The sequence below is a fragment of the Mesitornis unicolor genome, unplaced genomic scaffold, assembly GCF_000695765.1.
Source record: "Mesitornis unicolor isolate BGI_N332 unplaced genomic scaffold, ASM69576v1 scaffold14946, whole genome shotgun sequence".
NCBI lineage: Eukaryota > Metazoa > Chordata > Aves > Mesitornithiformes > Mesitornithidae > Mesitornis > Mesitornis unicolor.
In genome coordinates this window covers 6,061-31,718 of record NW_010193080.1, presented here as the reverse complement: position 1 = coordinate 31,718, position 25,658 = coordinate 6,061, and the positions used below count along the sequence as shown (strand labels likewise).

General features: G+C 41.0%; 1 protein-coding gene across 1 annotated transcript in view; it reads right to left on the bottom strand.

Annotated features, from left to right (window-relative positions):
• ATXN2 (ataxin 2) overlaps positions 1-25,658 on the bottom strand; it is a gene marked incomplete at its 5' end in the record, with an annotated part of 43,289 nt that overhangs the window by 16,335 nt on the left and 1,296 nt on the right. Inside the window, 16 exons of the mRNA XM_010187344.1 lie at positions 65-249; positions 2,204-2,270; positions 2,888-3,040; positions 3,158-3,221; positions 3,649-3,956; positions 4,624-4,694; positions 5,528-5,635; positions 6,357-6,545; positions 8,068-8,250; positions 11,848-12,026; positions 12,530-12,727; positions 14,997-15,088; positions 16,262-16,386; positions 24,074-24,224; positions 24,456-24,527; positions 25,204-25,263. Coding sequence (XP_010185646.1) covers positions 65-249; positions 2,204-2,270; positions 2,888-3,040; positions 3,158-3,221; positions 3,649-3,956; positions 4,624-4,694; positions 5,528-5,635; positions 6,357-6,545; positions 8,068-8,250; positions 11,848-12,026; positions 12,530-12,727; positions 14,997-15,088; positions 16,262-16,386; positions 24,074-24,224; positions 24,456-24,527; positions 25,204-25,263 — 2,205 coding nt within the window. The remainder of the gene's footprint in view (positions 1-64; positions 250-2,203; positions 2,271-2,887; positions 3,041-3,157; positions 3,222-3,648; positions 3,957-4,623; positions 4,695-5,527; positions 5,636-6,356; positions 6,546-8,067; positions 8,251-11,847; positions 12,027-12,529; positions 12,728-14,996; positions 15,089-16,261; positions 16,387-24,073; positions 24,225-24,455; positions 24,528-25,203; positions 25,264-25,658) is intronic.

The window sequence follows — 25,658 nt, the reverse complement described above, 5'->3', positions numbered from 1 at the left end:
ATTTAGGACTGAGGCACTTCTTATTTCTGCTTTGCCTCAGCACGTACACTGAAAGGGCTCTTACCTGAGATTGGTAGTGTGGCACATGCTGCACAAGAGGCTGATTAGGAAACTGTTGGGGACTATATGCAACATATTGTGTCGAATAAGCAGGTGGCGTAGCTACAATCGGAGGGCCTGCGGCTGAGGCAGGATGCATCATGGTGCTCTGATGATGTTGGTCTTGCCGTTGCTGCGGCATATTTGGTACTACAAAGCAAAGAGTGCCTCACGTTAGACACGCAGGACGAAGAAAGACGATCTTCCTGACAGGTTTTACGTTACAACATCACTGTGACCAAGTGCAATATCCTCACCCCTCACCTTTAACCACGTTAGAGCTCTATCAAAATGGAACAGCACAAAAAAGGAGTTCCTCCAAGAAACATCTGATTGTCATCACTGCCTTTGGGCCACGAATACGGCCACAAATCCAGGCCTGCTTTCTTTGTGAAGGAAGGAAGAAAGGTGGAGGGAGAAAAAGACTGACAAGACTCAGTAATGGAAGAGAAAGGTTATATCAGGATACCTACATTAATCAAATTTGATCCCGTCCCCTTCAAAAGGCTTAATTCCCCTCTATGGGAACTGCTCAGCAACTGTTCCATCAACTGGAAAGCTGAGTCTGTTAAAATTACTTGCGCTTATGGCTGAGGAGAGCAGAATAAAGGTCTCTGCACAGCCACAATTTGAGGTATTCACATATTTTAAGCTCTGCACTGCCCCTCAGGATAGCAGAAAACAACTTTTAGGTCACAGTCAACACTTAAGAGGACAAGTCAACCTATAAGAAGAGGAGTAGGAATAGTTAGAGGAAAGAAAGATGAAGAGAGCACAGGTTGGCAGTGTGGGACTACCTGAGCTATGCTGGAAAGACGACTCAGAACAAATTAATTGAGCCTAAAAAGCAACAGGGCGTGAGAGTTCGAGGTGAGCTCCAGCTTGCTGCAGTGGGACTGCAACCAATAACCATGCTAACTCAAGCACCTGTGAACTCCACTGCAGTGTGCAATGCAGACAGAGCCCTTAGAGAAAGGAGGGCAACGTTGAAGATGTCAGTAAATTCACACAGTGGTGATGGTATTTACACTGCAGATCAACAACAGAAACAAGGAAATACAGGATGCGACTTGAACAGCGGAAAGGCGCTGAACTTGAAACCTGTGCAGCTCCTTCAGGACTATGCTGTGCACAGCACAGATACACAGAAAATAATGAAACTTAAGAAAGGAATTCAGAACAGGACAGCAGGCTCACACAGAAGGCGAGTACACAGCAATATATTTCTGATTAAAACAATCAGTGTCACCAACACAAAGATTTCATGGGTCAGGCGACAGTAAAGTTAGTGTGTTTTAAAACAGAAATACATTGCAGGGTTTTGTCTTCCCTACGTTCATAAAGGCTACTTGTTTACTTCCAAACAGCAGAACTGCTCTTTTAAACAATTTCCTCCTCCAGTGACTGGAGCTGCAGCACTGGAACCTACCATTGTGAACCACTGTATAAAGCTGCAAGAAAGCATGCACTGTGTAGAACTGGAGCATTATACGAAACAGGACTATAAAAACAAGACGATCATTTTTCTGCTCCTTCACTGCACTGCACAGCAGAGAGTCCATGTTCTCCTCTCCATAGCCACAGGTGTCACTTGTTAAAAACATGGGATTGTTAATCCAGCTGTTCAGGACTGCAGCAGAAGGAATGCAAAAGAACAAACTGGAGCCAGCAGTAAGTTCTTCCCAGAAGAGCAGCATACCATACTCTTCCTGAAGAAACAGCAATTTTTGCTTGTTGACAAAAAAAATCTCTGTTAAAGAACCATTCAGGGCTCTGCAGTAAACCAGCACAGAAAACTCCCTTTCAATAAACCCGTAACATTTCTGAAATGTAGAAGACAACCAGCTCACCCTAACGCTCCAAGTAACAGAGGTGTTTTCCCAGCTGTCAAACCAGATTCCAAACTCCCCATTACTTAAACTTATCTTGTTTTGGCTGCACTAGTTTATCTAGAAATACATTAGTATTTCCGCTTCTCTTTATTAAAAATAGCATTTAAAATAGCAATCAAAACAAATTTACATGGATTAGAAAACACACAAACATTTGTCATTTATTCATGCTGCATGCAGACTAAGAACCAAACAGGCAGTATTATTCTCACCTTTACCTGCTCTATATGTCTTGGCTTGGTTCACTGGCATGGGCGTCATGGGAATAGGATACAAAGGCTGAAACAGAAGAAGTTGAAGTTATGATATTCCTGTAAAAAGTGAGTGTGTGTCTGGGTGGGAGCCCCACTCAGCTTTCACATATTTCACTCTGTTATGTTACACAGTTTAGTGAACTCTGCCTAACCTATGGGATTTTCTTGGATCACTGTGTTTAAGTCTGCACGTACAAAAAACTAAGGCCATATGGTTTGCAACAACCAGTCGAGCAATGGCACTGCTGCTGCTTCAAACAGTGTACTAAATCAGACAGCTTTACAACAGCATATAACAGTAAATAACAGTAATACCTACAACCACCAGAAACTAGTGGGATGCAGCTGTATGAAGAAACAACTGCTTAAAATTTAAGAAAGTACAACTATGCTTGGAGGAGTGGCGAGAAAGCCTCCACAGACTGACAGTGAGTAAAAGCTGCTGGAATTTACAAGTGTTTGAGACTTAGCACATCTAAGTTGAGGGACAACAGGGAAAAGACAGTATTTACATAGCTAAAACTGAACAACAATGTAATTGTGCCCATATTTACAAGCTGCACCACTTCACTGTTTGAACTTAGATCTCCTGAGTCTCCTCAGCTTGCTGACAATCACCCAAAAAGTGTGAACAAGCTTTACCTGCACGCCTGGACTCACTGGAACCGGGTACATCATATTTGGTGCAAAACAAACAGGCTGAGTGTACACTGGGGTTGGCTGCTGATGACCCACCATGGAGGGGCTGGGCTGAGCTTGCGGACGAGGGGAGGTCGGTGTAGTAGAAGGTTTCGGCTACAAAGAGAAGTCAGCAAGGCATATGCAAGATTAGCTTGATTATCTGCCAAGAAAAAGGTTTGCTTATAAAGATCTAATCAAGAGGCAATGTTGAACAGTATCAAAGTAACTTACTTGAGCAAAAGATCGAGGGTTGAACTCTTTCGCATTAGGATTAAGTGTTGATTTTCTAACTTGCCTAAACATAAAGAACAAAAAACTCTGTTCAGCTTGATTCTTTTACAAGCCTATCTGCAGAATCCCCTAACAATTATAAATTTAAAGAGATTAAATACCTCATTTCCATCCATGAGTCTGATGATTGAGAACTCAAGCAACACACGGCATGCAAAAAGCCACTCATACTGACAGTTCTCCTACTATACTTAACCATGAAAGTTTTCCTGCTGTGGGTACTACAGCTCACATAAGCCAGGAAAACATTTAAACAAGCATTTAGATATGGATTAGGCATCAACAGGACCAGAGCTCTACATGGAGCTCTGCCACTTTCAGTACAGTCACGTCGCCTGTTGTTTGGCCACATAAACAGTAAGATATTACACACTCAAATTAGCTAAATGCTAATAACAGATGTGCTCATTCCAAAAGGCATAATTACTCACTCAGAAGTATCCTTCTTCTCCTCTTTATCCTCTTTATCTTGTTTACTTCCAGGCCCAGATGTCTGTACACCTTGCGAAGTGACCTCAGGCCCTCGCTTTTGCTCAGAACTATTACTGATCGAAGGAGAAATACTTGGACTATTAGGTTTGCTACTGCCACCATTAGAGTTAGTATTACTGCCAGTTTCTATGATAGACTCTTTAGGGGTTGATTCTGTCTTGTCTTTAACTACATCTCTTGATTTTTCACCTTCTCGGGTTTTGTTTAGCAGCTGATCCACTGCATCTGAAGAGGAACTCGACTGTAACTGAAAAAACCCAAGGAATATATTCAGTAAGTTGACACACAAAACCAGCGAGAGACAAGCTAATGCTATCACATACACAAAGTAAAATTCAGTCCCATCGGTCTCAACCATCTGGAAACGGCCTTTTAAAAACATACATTTCCATTTCTACTAGAAAAGAAATCTATCAACACTGACAATGTTTTAAGCCTACACTGTGAAAGAGGCTGTTCAGCAGCTCGACTGAGCTTTATGTTGATTAGGAAGTGACAGGAAAGCTTAAGACAACCCTCTGGACTCATCCCCCTGTGTGATTGAACAGTAACACTTGGAAAATCTAACTTGATTTAATAAACCATTAAAGTCAGGAAATAAGTAATATGAATTCATCTTCACTTTTCCTCAGCAAAACCCTTTATTTAATTTTGAAACAGCCCTTCCATGTGCAGTGTAAATGTGGTAATTATTTGTACCCAACGATCTAACAAGTTTCAAGTACTATTTTCAGTGTACAGTCAATATGCACGTTTACATGTATTAGGCAATTGTACTCACAAGAGTCAGCATTGATTTTCTAATATCTAGCATGAGGTCTTACGGATATCTTCATAAATGAAGCACAAGTGGTTGCTTACACATGCAGCGCATTCAATTTGTTAAAATCTGGTTAACATACAGAGAAACTTACCCTAAAGTCATTCTTAAATTTCTTTAAATCATCAATCTGTTTTCTATGTTCTGAAACAATCGGAGATACACCTGCCAAATACAAGACCAACATTGTCCAAGCATTTCTAACACAAGATTTATATACAATCCCCGCACACTAAGATTGCAAAAAGGTAACGTTTGCGTATCTAGAAATGAAATGGGGTGAGATTACTTCACTTGTAGTTTGGTAAAATTCCACGAACGACGTGAATGAGCACACAGAAACACTCTGTGAAACTACAGCATTACATAACTGACACAGCCACAGCTCTAACGCATCGCACCCCGAGGTGCAGGGACTGCAGAACTCAGCTGAGCACAGAGCAGCACGCAGCAAAACCCTCCCAAAATATCAAGACAGCGTTTCAAGACGCAGCAATTAAAGGTGAAACACTGATCGAGTTCAACAACATGAGAAAAGTGTTTTTGAGAACTGAATGAACAAGCAATGCTGCAGAGAAAGACAAATTTAAGGTGTAATAGAAAGAAGTGGAGTACAGTTATAGAAAACTGTGCTGACCACGATGCTCAGAAGTATTGTGTGCAGAGCTCTAAGCAGAAACACTCATTCAGTCCAAAGAGAGCTCAAAACCAGCTTTGTGAGCAGGAAGAAAATAAAAAAAAAAGGAAAAAAGAAAACACCAAGTAAAAAGAAGCCACACCATCCACATGAGCAGCTCCGCACTTCGTGGTGATGAAATGAGTCAAGAACAACATTTAAAATTGCAGGCCTGTCACTTCACAACTGCATTAGCAAATCTTTGCTGTAGAACACCCAAGCCAGATTGCCTCCAAGTCTTCCTTAAAAGGCTAACTAAAGCAGTTCAGTGCTTGGAATTCCTGTATTTCTCAAGTATATCATGAAGGCTTCAGATACAAACCTTTGTTTTCAGGTTTAGGAAAACTAGGAGAAGTCTCACTTGGCTTTATATTCTCCTTGTTTCCGGTTGCAGAATTTTGCCTCTGGTCCTGAAGCCTAGTATCTTTAGCTAGAAAAGAAATTATCAAAGTTTATTCTCTTATACTCAACTCCGAAAGACCAAAGAGAGGTAGCAAGACAGAAACTGAAAAGAGACTTAACCTTGTTTAGATTACAGAAGAAAAGCCTTAATTTACTTATTTTCTACTACCTAGTTAGGGCCTGGAACCTCCCTCTCCCCTTCCCCGCTCTACTGTCTGTAAGCCAAGTGAAAAAATCCCACTCAAACACATTGTTCTTAACATACACAGAGCCTTAACTAGACTGAAAAACCATAAAACAAGAGCAAATTACTTCCAATGGTCCAAGCGCTTCATGCAGAACACTACAAAGATCTGAGAGCTCTTGGACATTTGACTGTGCTTTTGAATGTGGAGGTTTTGTCTCCTTCGTTTCACCATGCTCAAAATATCTTTTGAAATCAGTGGCCTACGCTTCTTTAAATTAGAAAACAGCCAAGCACTGTGTCTGGAAAAAACCCTCCATTAAGTCAAACACCTATACTCCTTAAAGGGCAAAAGAAATGAAGCATACAGATTTATCAAAAAGCCTCTCTCCAACTTTAGTTTAAAGGTAGCATCACGAGAAAAGGGAAACTCACCATACACAGTAATAGTTAAATGCATGAGAAGTTTGCCCATCATTTAGAAAGCAGCATTGCTCTTCCACAGTCACATTTATTGTCGGGGATTAGTGAAAAGGAGCATTTGCAAGCTGTGAGGGTGACTTACCTTCACTGGAAGGGGTAACTGCTCTGTTGGAGGCAGGGCTGGCAGGGGTGGGAGAGGCAGCTGGAACAGGCATGGCCACAGACTCAGTGGGAATAGCCCCGGGCTGAGGAGAGGGCAGAGCCGGGCCCGTGGGGGTGCTGCTCTGCCGCGGAGACCTAGGCCTGTGTGTTTTGGGGGATAATCTCGGAACTAGAAACAAACAGGAAAACACAGTTATAGGATAAGCTTCCTCATCTGCTCAGCAGTTTACTTATTTTTAAAATGACTAAAAACATGCTTTAAAATACTTAGTGGAACACCGAATAACAACTGAAAACCTCTTTACCTTTCCGTTACATCTCCTAGTTCTTTACACCGCAGCGTTTCAGCCAAGCGGTGCGATCTTTCTGCAGACTGTCCCCTAATATACATCGCTGTCCTGTCATCCCACCATGAAACTGCAATAGACTCCCCAGTCCCCCCGTCGCACAAGTACAACAGCTCACATTAACACCGTTTCAGGCAGAATGGTAAAGGTGGGCAGGGTCTCCACACAAACAGATATGAAACATTTTTAAGAGGGCTGAAAAAACACATCCATTTTACAGCGTCCTCTTTTGGAGGTTTGCCAGCTGGAAAAAAAACAACATATCCTATTGAAAGAAGATTATTTTATGGCTATTCTTGCCCCTGTGTTAAAGCAGCAAGGGAAGCTGGTATATTCTTTAAATCATAAGTTGTACCTCCTGCTTCCTGCTCATCCCACTGTGGCTAGTTAGCTGCTTTACATCATACATGAACTTCAAGTGAGCGAGGAGAAAGGTGAAGTTTAACAATCCTACTTGCATGTAAATTACATATAAAGTGGGGGGTGGAGAAGGAAGATGAACCAGACATAATGCCAGAACAAAAAAAAGAGTTTAAATCTTTTCCACAAGGCAACAGCTCTGTGGGGGTCTAATGCACCCCTTCTCTCTGAGAAATGCATCCCCGCTGCTCTCCCCTCTAATTCCAGCATTTCTACAAAGTCTCAGGCTCCAAACTGTCGCTCACTAGTCCTTGGATTCAAGAAAGCACCCAGCTGCTGACAACTCACTACAACACGGTCCCAACTGCAGAAGCTCAAGCCTAGGGCCTGTGTCAAGACTGAGCTTTAAATTCAATCATCTAAAAAAAGAGATGTTAACTGATTCAAAAAAGAAGAGACACTGACTGTATCTGCTACTACAGTGCTCAAACACAAAATGATCACTTGAAACCTGCATCATTTTTAAAGGTGAAATATATCCAACTTAACTTGAGCATCACTTCATCTCCTAACGCCAACTTTCCCCCATCCAAACACCTCCTTCATTTGTAAACCACAATCCAGTTACACTGCCGCTAACTAAATTCACTGATGCAATGGAACATACATCACTTCTTTTCAGTAACTTTCCCAAAAATCCCTTCTTCCAACGACCAATTCCCACATTTTTCCTTCCTTTCTCTTCATACACCACCTGACTTCACCTCTCTGCAGTTCAGACAATATCGCACTTGAAGGACCGACTCACCAGCTATTTTCCTAAGCTATTCATGAACATCCTTCTCCCACTCCATCTCAGCAAGCTAAGTTAGCAGACCAGTGTTTATTCAAAGCCTAAATTGGCTGGAAATGCAGTATTCTGCTTAGCATTCACACTCTAAAGTACCCCTGCAAGCCATCTGCAATAAGCCAAGCTTTACCTACCCCCACTGACAACTGATGACCACGTCCCACCTGAAGGGCTGCCTCGTGCCACTGCAGTAGAAGATGCTTCCCCTGGTGCATTATGAGACACAAATTCTAAGCCACTTGAAATTGTACCCCTACCAGTAGAGACTCTGTGACCTCGAGGGTGCCGTTGTGCCTTAGGAGACATCCGTGGAGGCCCTGGAGAAAAGAAGACAACCCCACACAATAAGTACTTAACATCCATCGCTGAGAGCACCCAAACATACTGTTTGTAAAACTGGATTTAATCTGTTAACTCTCAATAATGCAGTAATACAGTCAAGCAATTCACACTGATATCGACCTGAACCAGGGATCTGAAAAGGCCAAGCCATTGGTCCAGCCAGACTACCAACACGCTCATCACCTTGCTACGATAGCTCACGCTCATTGATATTTAGAAGCCTGATCAAAATTGAAACAGGTACAAAAGTCCTGGATTTACAGTATTTAAATCCAAGCACCCAATATTGCTCACTGCAAGACAAGCCAAACAGGTTAGCAGCCCGGCTCTCTCTGGATAAGCACAGTTCCAGGCTAGCAAACATTTTCCAGAAAAGAAAACAAATTTCCACCGCTTTTGTCAGGTGCTCAGCGATACCAAACGTTTCTTTACAGAGCAGTCACCACTGGCTGACCAATGCTCTTGGGGAATTTCAGCAGAGCGCTCTGCGCTGAATGGCCCACAGCAGCTCACAATGCATTTACAAGTCAGCAAAATCACAACCGAACAAAAGTCACTGTTAGCCCAAGGTTCAAGTCATGCATGTTTAACGCCAGGAGCTGAAGTTGTACGGGAACACAGAATTCTGAGCAGCTTGCGTAGCTGCCGCAGAATAGTTACACTCAAGTCTAAGCAGCGATACGGCTTCTACATCTAACAAACATTTTCTTTGCAAGATCAGACTCAATCGTTGATATTTTTTAATGTAGGTCAATAATAGCAAAAAGTTCAGATAATGGCTTTCCAGTTTCAGATAAGTTCTAATATATCAAGTACCTCTTCCAGTTACAGAAATCTTTAAATGTCAGCCTCTGCTTTAACCTTGAACCTAAAGTACACTTCCATCCAAATTAGACACAGGCAAGTATTTCAAAGAATACACTCTTTGCAGCAATCCTCCTCTAGTAATAGAAATCACACGTTGCAGTAAGCAGCAGTTCACCGCATGCCTGACAAATCAATCACAACTCCTAAAAAATAACTGAATTTGCACGTGGGCTCTCATGTCTTGCTACACAGAAGAGCTGCTGTTGACAAACTGACAGTAGCGCACCATGCAGACTGGCCTAGCAGAGACTGCAAGTTCCCAGTGAGTTTACTAAAACCAGTTTGCATTTTTCCAGGCTTGCCAGACTGTGCCGTGCAGGGGAGTTTTTAAGTGCACTTACATCAAATAAAACTGCAAAAATTTTAAAAATTTACCCTACCCTGAGAGGACAAACAAGTTTAGTTCAGATGCTTCTGCACACAGCTACCAAAGACTCGGGGGTTGGCCCTTCTCTGCGTATTATTGGCTGTGAGGGAGCTGATTTCTTGTTCTGCCTCAATGCAAACTGATCTAAGGTCTTATACAGATCCACCTTTGAAGCAGCTTATCCTATCCCATTCTACAGTGCACTTCTCCAAGGACAGTATTTTTATTATTACTGTTGGGTTTTTATAGCTAATTCAAGGATTTAATTAAATTTGAAACTACTTTCTGTGGAACAACTGTACTAAAATATTTGATATAAATTTATTTTTTCCTAAAAATGCCCTCTAAAGTTATCAGGTCCTGCATGTTGCTGTTGGTGAAGTTAAGACACTGAGCAGCGTTTACAAAGCTGAGTTTGTTTCATCCCAATTCGGGCAATTTCACAGCTTTCCTTGGTTTTTGTAAAGCTCTTCAAATAAAAAGGTTAATAGAAATAGTCTGGTAAACTAAAGTTAAACACAAATTATAGGTTAAGTAATGAAGAGGAAAAACAACTTTGTAATTAAACTCACAAAGGAGTTAAACAAAGACAAACAAAAACATGAACAAATCGTGGTATTGTACCTTCTGAAGACATGCGTTTAGGCATAGTAGAGACAGGAGCTGGAGAACCATGAGCAGAGGGGTGAGACGGGGGCCTGGAGGGCCGCGAGGGGGGCCTGGAGGGCGGCCGTGTAGGGGTGGCTGCCCGAGGTGGAAGAGAGTTGGGACCTGACTGGTAGCGAGAAGGTGGGCGAGAGGAAGGAGATGGGCAAGGCGATGGCCAGGGAACACCTGACAGAACAAATGATATGAAGGAAAGTATAAAAACTAAAGAAAAATTATGGGGAAAAAGGTCAACAGAAAAAAAAAAGTAAAATATGACAAAATGATTTCTCATGTTTAACCCTTTGGGGACAGATTAGTTTATTTCTGCAACCAATAAAATGGTCTCTGCAAGGTTATTTCCTCTGCTCCAGGTCGAATTTCACATCTGAATGTCACAAACTCCCCAAAGGGTTAACTAGGATCTACAAATACTACTAAGGAATAGACAGCAAAGTTTGATCTGTTAGCCTATCATATATATGTTCTACATCGCTCTAGACAAGGTCCTTAAATAGCTACCAGAGGTTCTCAAACAGTGGCTCACATAAAGTATTGACTACACAAACTGCGACTTGCAAACCAAACGATGAGCAATATCAACTCTAGGAACTGCATCTTTACAAAAAACAGCGGTGTTCAGTGTCTGGAGCCTGACATCTACGCCTTTATCAGTTATCTGAAGTATTAATGTAGTATTTTAATCTAGGATATAGGGCTCACTGTTTACAAAACAAAGGAACTGAATTCACAAGCCATTCTGAATATTTTAGGTCTATGAAGTTCATTCAGCAGAGTAATAGGATGACAGAAACCACAGAACTACAAACAAATTTTAAGGTTAGCACCTTCTGGGCGAGACTCAGTTGTACATCCCTTATACAGCTGACTCTGTGTTTAAGAAGGAAGCCTCACTTACCTTTAGATGTTTCTCAGGCTTCCTCTCCAGATAGAGGCAACTTGAGTATTTTACATTTTTCATTTATTCACAGCCATCTCATGTAATAGCATTTTTAACTTAGAAAAATATATATAATGCCTCAAGGCCAGGCTACTGTTGAAATCCATCTCAGGAAATGGTGTTTGGTTTATGACACACCGATTCCTGCTATCCACTGCCCAGCGATGTCTGTTCATCAATGTTACCCATGCGTATAGCAGAAAATACTCAAATCGCTATTTGGAGAGAAGGCTTTCGATTCCTTTTCCCCTAACACTTCTCTTACTTTCCCAACAATGATTTTTTTTTCGCCACATCATCGTAAAGTCAGCGAGTTGCTTTATTCTTTTTAATGAGAAACAGATTTGGTCCGTGCACCAGGAAGGAAGAGCGCTGCTTTCTCAGCTGCACCTCCCTCTCACTAGGTGTCAGCATTGCTGCTCCTCCACGCAGAGCTCAGCAGGAGTAATGCACACAGCGATTTTTAATCTTTAAACTGCATACTCCACCATCATCTAAGACAAAGGTGCTGGAGAAGGAAAACAAGTGACGTTCCTGCTCCACAAAGCTACATCCAGTGCAGCCACATGCGTGTTATGAGTTAAACCCAAATCAAAATCACCTCTGTGTTAAATGATGAATGCTAAGCTTGCTTATGAAATGCATATCCTAAGACCACATCATGTGCAGTTTCAACATAATTAGAGAATTGCAGTTTTGTAAGGCACGTTCGTTTAGACTTCAGATACTTGCCTCCGTTAACTACTCTTTGATCCGCTCCAGAGTTAGGGCTGAATTCGGAAGTATGGGATCCAGATCTCGAAATTGGGGGGCCTGATCCGGACTGGCCCATCCTCGGTGAGTTTTGTCTGCCACTTCCCCAGGACAGGACATCTCTATTCCTCTGTCCAGGCGGAATGTATTTATTTTCTCTGAAACACAGCAAATTTCTATCAGTGTTAAGGCAGAACTGAAAGACAATGAAAAGTACCTGACCACATGTGGCTGATACTTTCTATCTTTCTCAAATCAAGCTAAAGGAAAATTCAAAATACTATCAGATGTTGACCTAACATTCACCTCATGAACTGGCTTTTGATACTGACCACAGAGTCTACTTTCTATGGGCCCACAGACACTGAACAATTTAATACTAATGCCTGATATTTAATACCACTGCCCTTTCTTGTAATTTGGGCTGAATTCACCACAGGGGCTGTTTCAGGGGAAGGCTGCCTCACTACAGAGATAATACAGGGCCAGGCAGAGGTGTACGAGTTTGCACGAGTGCCAAACCGAGCACACGATTGCTTACACAAGGTTCCTCACCTCTTCAGCCCTGCTGGAAAAGCACAGTTTCAATGAGTAAATCGCTACTGTACCAAAATACCTACATCATTTTAATAAAAATATTCTTCACAGCATAAGCAAGTACCTAGTGTTCACACCATGTCCTTCTCGTTCATTAGCATTTCTCTGAACAGCAGTATATTTTTCTTCTTCTGTTCTTTCATCATTTTCCAAGGCAACCCGAGCTTTGTATTGGGCACTTGATTCAATTTCCTCTGCTAATTGAGTTGCTCTGGCTTCCCGTTTTAAAAACTCTTCTGAATTATCTCTTTCTAATGGCACCCTAAAAGACAAAGGAAAGGCAAAGAATCTCTGAAATGCATCCAAAAGCATAAAGGAGCTACAAAAAATTACACAGCGTTAATTCTAACCAAGTCAGAGTAAGGAAAAAAACCCTCGCTTTTAAGCTAGCAAGACTTGTTGTCTTTTTTTAGTATGTTCATATTCCTGGATTGGTTTGACGTTACGTGACATTATAGGACTTGCAAAATCCCAGTCCCTGAAGCTATGCAAGCTATCCAACTTTTAATACGGTTGGGTACATTAGCAACAAAAAGCCATCGTCTGTTGTTCAGATAGGAGGCTGCTGTAAGACACCAAATTTGAATTTCTTCAGCTATTTTCACATTCCTAATATATACAAGAGGCCTACTGCAATTAGAGTTACATGCTTAATCCTTTGATAACTGCAGCCATAGAATTGCGAATAACTGCAGAAAAGATGAATGCAATACATTAGAGCACAAGACCAGAAAGCCATGACTCATTTGCCACGGCCTAGGACCTCAAAACCATTCATCCTGGGTATCTATATTAGGCAATATATCACAAAAAGCATACGCAGCTCCCTTAGGAAAGTCACCGAGTAAGCATTTAATACGTGAGCAATGAAATTCTGAGAGAGTCAACTAGAGATGGACACTGTATCTGGCACATCCTTCTGCCCACCTATGGCTTTCATTTTTACCTGTTCTAATTTCTGTTAAGTATCTGGTTTTATAAAACAACTTTGCGCTTTGTCTTTAATTCTAATTCTGAACTCCAAAAGTTGTTTCATCCAACCTTGCTTTTAGAGTAAGCTACATAAAAAAACCGAACGCAGTTGAGGCTTGGACCATGCTACGCTGGGCACTGTATCATCACTACTGCACGTATTTTGAATAATATAAAAAAAGAACAAAGAAAGTAGGTGGAGATACAAGCCAAGCATGAAATAACATATGCAAGATTACTCAAGTGTTGGTGGCAGAACTAGGAAAACAAGCGGCTTTGCCAAATTCCAAGCCAGCATTTAGCTACTGCATCACAAGTTTTCCCTGTACACCCATTTCTGACCAGCTGGGACATCTACTGGGCCTTGTCAACGGTAACTGCAAGAATATTAAAGAAAAACCTTACCCTTCAGTGCAAAGCTTTGGCTCAAGAAAGATGTGCATGAACACAGTGCATATAAACCTGAGCGTACAGACAGGAGAGAACAGCAAACCGACGGCTGCTCGTCACTTATTTGGAGCATCAAAAAAAGGGCTCCCCAGTTTGGCTCAACTGGGAAACACTGGAATTTGGCAATTTAAAGCCACCTTCATGTTTTTAATCTGTTTCCATCAATATCCATAAAGCAGAAAGATGGAAGATGAAAGTTCAAAAGTACAAAAAGTACTTAGAGCAGTGAAGTATACGAAAGAACAGCTTCCCCGGATTCAAGTGTAAGCCGATTAAGACGCTTTGATTATCACCGTGTTACAGGTCTATTTTAACAAAATGGCAAAAAGGAAATTGTTGAACCAGAGACCTGTAGTTGAGTGCTCCCATTCTGCACACAGGAATCAATACATGCACTGCCATTCCTCAACGTTCAAAAATAAGTTTATGCTTGGGGAGGTTAAAAGAGTGGGAAGACATTAAATAAAGACATTTCACAATGGCTGCTGCACATCTGCAATCGATTTGTTTTGCAGTTGCAGTTAACGTTATAGCTGCAGACCACTGGGAACAGGTCTGCGCTGCCAAAGCAGCCAGAGCAGGCTTTATACTACTTCTATATCCAAGTTGTTGTTATATTGTAACTAAAACTTCAGCTTAGATCTGGCCAAGTCTGCTAAACCAGTCATCCACAGCACACAAACCTTTCAACATTCCAGCATCTACCAGATCAACTGTCTCAATAAAATCAGGATTCAGTCAAACTGTTCTGCTGGGTTAAACACAAACTGTAGGTATAGCAGCTATGCAAAGACAGTTTCACAATTTGGTATTTTTCACCCTATTCATAAAAGGTTTTTGTAAGAAATAAGCATTATAGCACGGCTAAATTCAGGAAATGTTGCAATGGGGATGAACCGTGCCCATTTAAGGGAATATATAATGATTAGCACATCTAACAACTCACAGAACGCTGGCAAGGTTTCTTAATCACTATTCATTCATCGCTTTTTCAGTTACTCAATTCCACAGCTTTAGCAAGTACGTAAAATTATCTTCAGAATATAAAGTTTGTCAAACCAGGGACAACATTAAATACAAATCTAGTAACAAAATATTTTGGAACTTACGTATAAGAAGATAAACTGCTGTCATAAGTTGATACTACACCATAATTTTCTTCATTGTAACGAAACATGTCATTGGGATCCCATCCATTAGACTAGAAGAAAACGATGCTCATTTTTCAAAATGACACTGGAAACACATTCCCTTAAAATTAAGGGCTGCTGGCAGAAGTTAAACCTTCTGCCCTTTTTCCTGGGCCTACAAATTCACTGTCCAGATAACAAAGTTACTGAAGTCACAATTTAATTCAGGGAACTTTGTCCATCAGATGCATAGATTTTACCTTCAAAAGCCTTTTTTGTTTGTTTGTTCTGTGTATTTGTGTTGTTTCTATGAGGTTTTTTTAGAGTACCATGCCCACTACAAGTACTGAAACTTCTTAAATGCGCTACTAATGCAACTATCTGAGACAGACACAGCGCAGGAGAAGATCCCCGTTGATCTGCACAACTTCTTCACTGTAGTACAACTGCTATTAGAGCACTTAAGCACAACGATAAATGTTTTGAATGCTTTATAAAAGCACTGACAGTGTGAAGTATTGGAATAAATCTCGGCTGTACAGTATGTACACTAGAATTGACAGGATAACTGTTCTACCCAGACAGAGTTAATATGCTCCACAGTAACACGACGAGATTCTCCTCTGATCAGTAACATTATCCTCTTTTTTTAACATATTGCAGTCTGAATGCCTTACTAAGAAGAATCCATGGTTGAGTAAAAGCTGACTGCTATGATATATAAAGAAATGCCATTTGAGAGCATACTCTTCATCTAACGATCCGTAATCTATTGAGATCGTATCTGTGCTTATTAAGTCATGGGTCAGGCTCCCATCAATTCCCTTAATCTTAGCTCAGAGACAGTTAGCTAAGCACAATTTTGCCATAATTTCCAAATGCAATGATCAGACAGGAACACTCTGATTAAACATAAATCACTGCAGTGCATTGCTGAATGTGGAGTCCTTAAGAGCTCCTCTTTCAGCCAGTCCATGAGTCAAACACGGCCCTTACCACAGCAGCTGCCATTTGTCAATATTTGCCAAAAGTGGCATTTGAAATCCAGCTTTTCTTATTCAAATTGTTCAAAAGCACTGCGGCAGCTGCTAACAAAGCCTCAACATATACCCATATAGTGCAGGCCAGCAATTTCATTCAGAAGTTCAGTACTAGATTAAAATTAAGGAATTGTTGCAAGGCATGTCCAGAGAAATCGCTAATTTGCCACACACTGCCATAAATGATCAAAAAGCGTTACTTACAACATCTGTCTCTAATGCCTCAAGCTCCTCAGAAGCGGTGGTCTCTCCTCCATCCCACGGTTCAAGATCCTTTTCCTTGTGTTCTCCATTTACTTTAGCACTGATGGCTGAGTCAGTAAAAGCATCTACAACGGAGTGGGGAGGGATGAGGAGGAAAACAGTTTGGTTAAGCACAGGCAGACACTGCACACACTGGTTTATTTAGGAACACCCAAACACAGCTGCATCACAGCCACATTAAACACCATTCACCTTCTCTTGTAGCTGCTGTATTCAATAGGGCTACATTAGAAAGGTGCCCACTTCATACTTTCAATAACTACGAAAGTACAGACTAACTTCTAATACATCTAAGAACATAAGTAATTACTTGCAGTTATTTAAAAACATTTTATACAAACTACATGCACGATTTTGCTAGAAAATAAAGACAGACTACCTGAGGATCCCCGTTCAAATCTCTAGAAAGCTCAAGGCTCGTATAACACACTTTTCCAAACTGCCCGCACAACTGCACAGTAACATATTATGCAAATTTTAAAAAAGCACAAATGCAACCCAATCCCATGCCCTAAATGGGCAAAACACACGCTTCCCCTCAAATACCGGAGTTCCTTCTATTTGCACAACTCCTCAACACACCAGCATGCACGTAACACACTTGTATTCCCTTTATTAGCGTGGTACACCCGTTCACCGTGACAGGAAAGGAGGGCCCCTCTCCTGCAAGAGCTTTTTCAAGCAGCAGCTCACCCAAACCACACAGCGAGATTCACAGACTCTCTACCCCTTATTCTCAACAAGATATGAAGATAAACATAGCATTAGGTGCACTAAGCAGTAAGGGTCTGCTATTGTTTATCGAAATGATAAAAACATATATATAAAAAATAAAGATCATAAGCATTTATTTTCACTTTTTCATGTATCATTCAACCCAGAGTTAAGAAGGAATAATCCTACAGTATTAAAGTGCTGGGGAAAAAATGGTACAAAACCATTCACCAAGGAAGCCAAGCTTTTGTATTTGTAAGTAACTAAATCTCAGAGCTGCCTACAAATTCTTAAATTTCTTACACAGAAGGAACTTGAAAAACTAAAATAAGCTTGATATAAGCTTATAAATAAATAAATAAGCTTTCAGTCTAGAATTTCCTATTATCATCCTACTGCTAGACTAAGGAGCAAACATTTCAGACCTTTAGAAAAGATGAGATCAACCACCAGGCAGTGCCACATATGGAGGGATGCGGCTGAAATTAAATTTCGGCAGCATCTGAAATCTAACTAAGAAAAATGAACTTTAAAGCCATCATGTAGAGAATTCACAACATATGAAGCTGGCCACTGATGTTACAGCTTTTAAACAATCACTGAAGATTTTTTTAAAGAGGCATTGCTGACATAGCTTCTTATTCCTGTTTTATCCAATTCCACTGTGAAATTCTGCACGTCTACTGGTACGATCCGTTATAAAAGTTAACTGTGCTTAGTCTGTCTAATGACATTCAGCACTATCTCATGAAACGCTTGCTCAACTCACACACAAAGCCCAAAGGATCTATGGGTAAGCAATTAAGCTTTGTTAATAAGCTTCTACGAAACAAAACATTACAGAAGATTTACGAGAAATAAGGGAAGTTGATTAGCTAAACATTCATTTCAAATACAAAAGAATCAGTAACACAATTTTTTTTTTAAAAAGCCCAGTGAAAGACACCTGAGGCCCAGGGACACCACAGTCAGGGCTCCTGTGAAACCCGCACCCATCACCCTGGGAGATGTTGGAGGATCCCAACCACAGCGGTTAACGCTTTCAATTGAGATTGTGTTTTATTTTTTGTTGCTTAATGCGGTGCCTTTCGTAGGCACGTTCTGGGATTGTTTGTAAACTGTTCAGAATAAGTAAAAATCAAGGGTGAGAACAGAAGCCACCAGCTAACTGCAAGGTACTCTAATGATTGTGTGAAGTTACGCATGCATGTTTTATAGCGCCAGAAATGTGCGAGCAAAGATATTAAGTTTCCATTATATATTATGGTAACAAAAGCATTATGAAAGGCAAGATGCAGAGACACAGAGCGACTGCCAAAAAAGTTACCTGTTTCTGAAGGAACTACAACAGATATGGAGAGAAAAAAAAACGGGAATACATCAGATAGAAATACAGGTGGGATCTTTTCACATTACATGGCTGAATTGAGGCAAAGCTAACCTCTTTCAGACCCTCTCACAGACACATTAAACTGATGATTATATATCTCCCACCTTGCAAAGATCATTTCCATCGGAAAACCCTCAGCAATGCTCCCACCTATTTACAGCCCCATCTGATTTTCCCATTTTGCTTCATAAAAAACACCCCACCAAACAGCCTACAGATTTTAAGGCATACCAGCTTGAAAGAAAACATCTTTCCATTTCCCTTCACACAAATAACTTTTAAAATATACTTTGTTAGGAGATATGTTTAAATGTCATCTGAAAGTACATAGTAACTACCTCAAATCCACAGTTAAGTAGTAACTACAGAGCACAGTTAACAGGGACGGAAAAGGAAGGCTCTTGTATTTGGAAACTCGGTGTTTACCTTATCAATACTCCCCAGCTAACACTGCCAAAACCCAGACAGACCAGTGCTGCTTCTGTGCTGAACATCAGTAATTTCATGTTTGATCCTCTCAGGTTGGGCATTTTACATCAAATGCAAGTTGGAGGCTGCTATGTCACTTAAAAATGTGCCATTTGTTTCTACACTACTTCACTGGGAGCACAGGGAACTCTTCTCCAATGAGAATGGATAAATAAGAGTGAGGAGGACTGGTGACAGCACCTGGTGGAGGTAATCTCCTGTACTGCAGAAGGGTGTTTCCTTAATTCCTATTCAGTTACTTCAGCCAAACTCCATACACAGCTGTGCCATCGTGGATGTGAATAAAATACTAGTTTAACAAGGCTCATCTACTCTAACTACTAATTTTCTTATTTAAGAAGCCACATAAACATTCAGCAGAGTGATCTTAAAAATTGTAATGATACAGATGAACTGAGGAGGAAAAAAAAAGACAAACCAAAACCTCCACTATCTAACAAATGCTACAGAGCTGAGTAAGATGTGCCATCAGTGCCAAGCTGCCCAGTAAAATCCAGTGTATCATGGGGCACAGAGAGCTTCGCTGCTCTTCATTTCTCTCTCGTTTTAGAATGAAAGTCACAAGTGAGGCTGCAACAACAGTTTACCCTCTACAATTCAAAGCAAATCCAGAGTTAGGAGGAATTCAAGCTACAAAGGCAGATTTCCAGTCAGAAAATACAGTCTCAAGAGCATCCAGACAAAGTGTAAATGCAGCAGAATGGCACCTCAAGGCACAGATCGGGATTTTCCTGGAACAAACAGCGAGGCAGCCACTTGGGACACCAAGATTAAAAATGCAGCAAGTCAAACAAGACTTTACCAGAATTAACGAGCAAAAAAATTGAGAACATAGGTAAAAAAAAGAATTCTACAAATAACTGTTTCCAAAACAAAAATACTGCTCCTAACACTACTAGTAAAGTCGAAGTAAATTCTGCTACGTGTGCCAACTGGCAGAGCAATAACAGGCAAGATAGCGACTGCACAGGCGCAGCCTCCCCCTTATCTGGTGCCTCATTTTCTGAGCTGCTGAATGAGCAATTCACATGACACCTTGACAAGGCCAAATTTTCCATCAATTCCTTTTCTGGATGGCAAAACCAAGTTAAAGATCAAATGAAAACTGGTCAAACACTTGAGCTGTAACACTCAATGAGCCTCCACTGCCTCTGTACCTGCTTCATGTGACATTTCCTCTGCAAAGGAGTTTGATGTCAAAGACCTCGCTGCTTTCTCAAAGCCTGCTAACTGGGAAAAAATCATCCCAAGGACAACTCTACGCAACAGAAATTCACATTAAATAAAGGCAAATTAAATACACACATTTTGGAGAAAAACTCAGCTTGGGAAAATTCTGCAAGTAGATGCTAACAAATGAGTTAAAGAAAAAATTGCCAGAATAGAGCAATTAAGAGTCTGGGCTTAATTAATTTCAGTGTTTAACATGCTTGTTTACGCAAACATGTTTTGTGCTAATGGTGAAAAGCACAAACAGGGATTAAGTGCACTTCTGCATTTCAAATGCTATTGAAACGATGGGCACTACGTGCCAGAGGTGTTCCTGCTGCACGCTGCAAGCTCTGATGAAGTTTAACACGGCCCAAAGTAAACCCAGGTTTCATCTTAAAGATCTCAACAGTAAACTCGCATTTATTTTGTAACCACTTACTACTGATTCGAAACATTAAAACCAGTTAGCACCAGCTCTGCAGAGCCAACGTTTCCTTCCTTTGTTCTTCATATGCCTACTGCTATTCCCCTTGCAACACATTCTCTGGAAGGATGCCACTTGCAGTGCTAATTCAAGGAAAAACTGCAACAGCCAATTCTCTTCTGCCTTTCTTCATTGGACTTGTAATATTTTTCTTGGGGTGCAGTAACAGCACCAAAAAACCCAATTAAACCATTGTAGAAGCCTTTTACTTTACCAGTAGTTATGATGCTGAGTTGTTTTTAAAGAGAAGGCAAGAAAGCAACTCTAAAGCCTTACTCAAATTTGAATCATGCAAACCAGCGCTGTCAACTGATCAGAGCTTAGGACTACAGGAAACACTGCTGGTAGCTTGTTCTGTAAAACACGGGAGAAATAAAACAGCCTCCTATTTCAGTCCTGAAATACAACCTCCTATTCCAATCCTGAGCACCTACAAGATCTAGGCTCTTCACCTTTGCCTCAGGACTTGAAGTAGAAATATGTTACACGCTTACAAAGATTTCAACTTGCACATCAGCACAGATTTTCAGCAGTGGATTTGCACCGCCACGTGCAGAAGACAGTGCTTGTTCCTCTTTCAATAGTCTGAAGGGGCAATGATGGGTATAAACTGATTTCACCTCAGTTTTCCAATATATGTTTCATTCATCAGCCTGCCTGTACTGCAGAAACTCCACAATGAGAAACCCTCAGGTGACTCTCTTCCTTTCCCTCTGAACCCTAACAGGAACCCACACGAGCACAAAGGTCTATGCAGACCAACAGAGCTGCAAATAAAGAGCCCAGGAAGTAGAGACACATTTATTTTTCTTTCAACATAAACTGTTAGCACATCTCCATCTAGGCAGACCTACTCTTTTTCTCCCAATCTTTCCAATTTCTGCAATCTGGGCAGGCACCACACTCTCTGCACCTTTGGACATGCCAGTGGAATGTCACGCTTGACACAAGCAGACCTAAGCCTGCTGCGTCCAAATGGGGTGGTTTCACCCACCCCAAGCCCGTGCTGTCGTCACCTCCCCTGCACTCTTGCTGCAGATGTGGCTGCAGGGTGAATTATCAGCTCGCTGCTCCAAAGCTGCACAAGCACGATAGCAACGCAAGGTGCCTGGGAGACTATTTCAGACGGTTCGTTCAGAAGCAACTCTTATTTTCCACTCTTCTGAAAGGAGAATCCGTCCCTTTCCCCTTCTCCCCACCTGCTGCTCTTTTCCAGTGCTCTTCCAGTCCCTTCTGTCTGTCTTGGTGGGACAGGCAGACGAGGCAGCGAACACCTCTGCTGTTCAAGTCTGGTCAGTCACTCTGTCTGCTCCCTACTTATACTGAAACAGGATGCGCTATAATTTCCAGAACTATCTCTTTTGCAGAAGTTACGTTTACTTTAAGGCCTCCTCACAAGTCTAGTGGTCTCTTAAGGTGCAGGAGGAAACTGCACAGACCCCACCAAACCCGACTCTAGGTCAGCCTCTCCTATGGCAACAGAGTGCTTAAGTGCCCTTTTGTTTGACCGCATTTCTAGAGAAGTGAGAGCAAGGCGCCTTTCCAATCAAATATGTCCAAATTGTCTACTAACTTGTCTGTGAAAGCCAGAAAACATCAAGGACCAGGCAATTTTAAAATATCTGTTCCTGGGTAAGTGCAGTACTGTCAAACTGGGCAGCATTCCCAGTACAAACCACCTCCTCACCTAGGAGTCCAGACACAGTTTTACTGTGGATCACACAGCCTTATCTGACTCAGTACCAAGAAGGGTTTACTTCCAAGAACAAAAGGCCTGCAGCTCCTACATGCACATTCACACACTTCCGTTCTTTGGAATCCTTGCTTATTTAATTTCCCAAGAAGCAGAAAGCCCTTCATTGCTCTAATTCGCAGGTGTGATCAGAGCCTGACTTACACTTTCAAGTGTCATTTCAAGATAATACGTTTTTGAGACAAAACAGAAAGCAGATTAATTTACCCACTACAAGTTATCGAGTTTTGCAGCCTTCCAGCTTATCTCACTCCAAGTCTCTACAGCTTTATTTCAGCTCTCCTCTCCAGCTACTTAAGAGATTTAAAGACATTCTACCCAATAAGGTGAACTGAGCGACTGTTCAACCCAAAACAGTCCTTTTCTTCTGAAAAACTTGCGCCGAGTGTAACTATTCCTAGAAGTAACAGTAGTATGTTCTTTCTTTCATCTGCCCAAGATCTATAAAGATTGGGTAACGGAGAGCCCAGTTTGTGTTTACATTAAAGCGATGTTCATAGCAGACCTATTCTGAAACAGCCCTCGTGTAATATAAATTCAAAGTCCCATCCAGAACCTGGAGCTTATCTGCATTTCAATGCTACATTTGCTCTGACATTATGCACCTTCTTCTGGGAAAAACAAATTCCTTGAAACAACAAGCCTCTCATTCTTCAGCTTGAAATCAGGCAAGAACACACGCACGTAGAGACCCAAGGCGAAGAGAGAAAGATCTCATTAAATGTCGCCAGTCCCTACGCATCTCAAAGTCACTGCTACAGGGGAATAAAGCACGTGCGATACAATAACCACCTGGCTCCCAGTGGTAGTTGTTGATCAACCCGAAAATGCACACACACACAGTTTCGCTACGTGGCACAAAAAGTATCTGCTTTTATTCCTCAGCCCAGCAAATCAGGAACATCAGCACAAAAACACTTGAGATTTGCTGCCCCCACAAAAAAAAAACCCTGCAAAGGAACTAGAGCTGTCTGATGAGCCTCTTCAGTTCCAGGAAAACAATGAGGGTCTTGGAAGTGAGACATTAAAAGTATGAACACTGCCTGTAAAACCACCTAATACTGACAGTTTCCATCCACATCTTCAAGATTTTAAGATCACTTGCCTGCCACCTCACTAGATTCGTCTGTACTTTGGAGAACCCTAACTACAGATCTACAAGGAGTAAAGCAGAAATTAAAAACACAAAGAGTGGATTTCCCTCAAGAACTTTTAGCTCCATTTGCAATAGTATTTTAAGGACATATCTATGAATGCATGTTTAGAGACAAAAGTTACTTAACTAAATATAGATTTTATATATCCACCAACTCTGAACAATGTCTTTATAAAGAATTTGTGTATTCATGGTTTCTCCTATAACACTTAAGAGACTAATTTAGAAAGACATTTACAAAAAAAACCCCAGTGTCCCATAAAATCGGTAAAATGTTTTGTAGCACCACTAAGGATTTGCTTTCCAGACACCAAAACCAGCTGCTCAAAGCAGTGCATCCCCACAAAGGTTCTGCAACCCCTTTCAAAGATTTTGATAAATTTCTGATTGTGCGAGGCAATGAACTTCTGCTCTTTCCATTGATTTTAATGAGTTATTTGGATGTTCTGAACTCATTAAGAGTCTAAATGTGAACTTTGGATCCTGAAGCATCTACTTTGAAGAAACCTGACCTATTATCTGAAGATACACACAACTTTTAGAAACAAGTATACCTCTTCTTGCGTAATTGGTATCCATATCCTTAAAATGCACCATAACAAAGTCTGAAGACTTGAACAAGATACTCTCCAGTATGTCTTCACGTTTTGGCCCCAGACTGGATTCTGCAGTTTTCCGATGAGCAGCATCAAGCACTAAATCACACTATTAGAGACATAAAAAGAACACATTAACTTAATGCACACTAAGCTACTCGATAGCTTCACACATTGGCAAAAACCAGACATTTACAGTAGTTTGCAAAAGGGAATCTACTTGTGTAAACCTAGACACGGTCAAAAGAAATCATAATAAATATTCCCATTTTAATCAAACACTAATTATTCAGTATCAGGATACTTTAAAATAGGGAAGAGTCAAAATGAAAAAAATTACCTTAGGACTGTAGGTTTTAAAAACTCCTTCATATATACCACCATTTTTCACCTGTACTTCACATTTGGATCCCTAGAAGGCAAGAAAAATGAAAACGCAGCTTTCTACCAGACTGATAAATGACATTTGAGTGATTTTCTCAGAGGTGTATTTTTTACATCGGTACAATGTGTAAAAATACAGCTCCTCATTCAACATTTGCCCATTTATAAACGCGCCATGTGCATACGGCTGGGTGTGTACCAAAATGTGCTCTGAAGGGATTTAAAGATACTCACAGGAGCGTATTTGGTACTCACAAGACTCCTGACCAGTTATGCACACACACAAGTTTTTGTGCATAACAAAATCTGTGCGTACATATGGGTACAAATAAGGACGAAGGCCTATCCTGGGACTGTCAGCTTTACTCGATTTTAGCACGTCAAGGATTCTCTTAAAATCTGGGGAGAAAGGCTGCCTTTCCCTGCATTGATTTTATTTATCCATAACCTCTCTAAAGACAGAAAAATCTAACTATGACCAGCACACCTAAGAAATTTGCTATAGGTCTGCAAATTGTATTTGAACCTTCCCAAGCCAAAAATAGAAAAGAGCCATTCCTGTGTTTCTTTAAAGTTCAATCTTGGCAAAAGATGCCTACTGGTAAAGTTTAATATTGGCTCCATTATGTTACAATTAGTGGACCAGTTAACAATTCTATGGCACTACAGAAATTGTTAACCCGCTTCCAAACACGAAGACTTACAACAACTGAAGTAAGTATGTGAACCATTCTCATGTTTGCATAGATGCCATCAAAAGAAATCTGAAAAATAAAAGAAACGTTGTCATGAATACAGGAGAAACAGTTGTAACAATTCAAAAAGCCAGTGTGCCAAAAATAATGCAGGCTTTGATCAGTACATACTAGTTCCTAGAAACATCGGTCCAAAACCTTACGCAGTCAAAATACACAGAACTTAGGCCACGTGAGATTTTCAGAGGACCCTTACTCCTTTTTCTGATTAATTAAAGATCTGAACACCCTTCCAGAACAAGATAGGCATTACAGAGCCCCCTAATGTCACTCACTAAGGACATTCATTTGCTGGTTGGGTGAAGCTCATACGCAGACTCCTAACCAAAAAAGCCCTGCTAACATCTGCTCTGGTTTAAGAGCCATCACAGGACAAGGCACTTCAGCTGCTGGAGAAGTAAGAA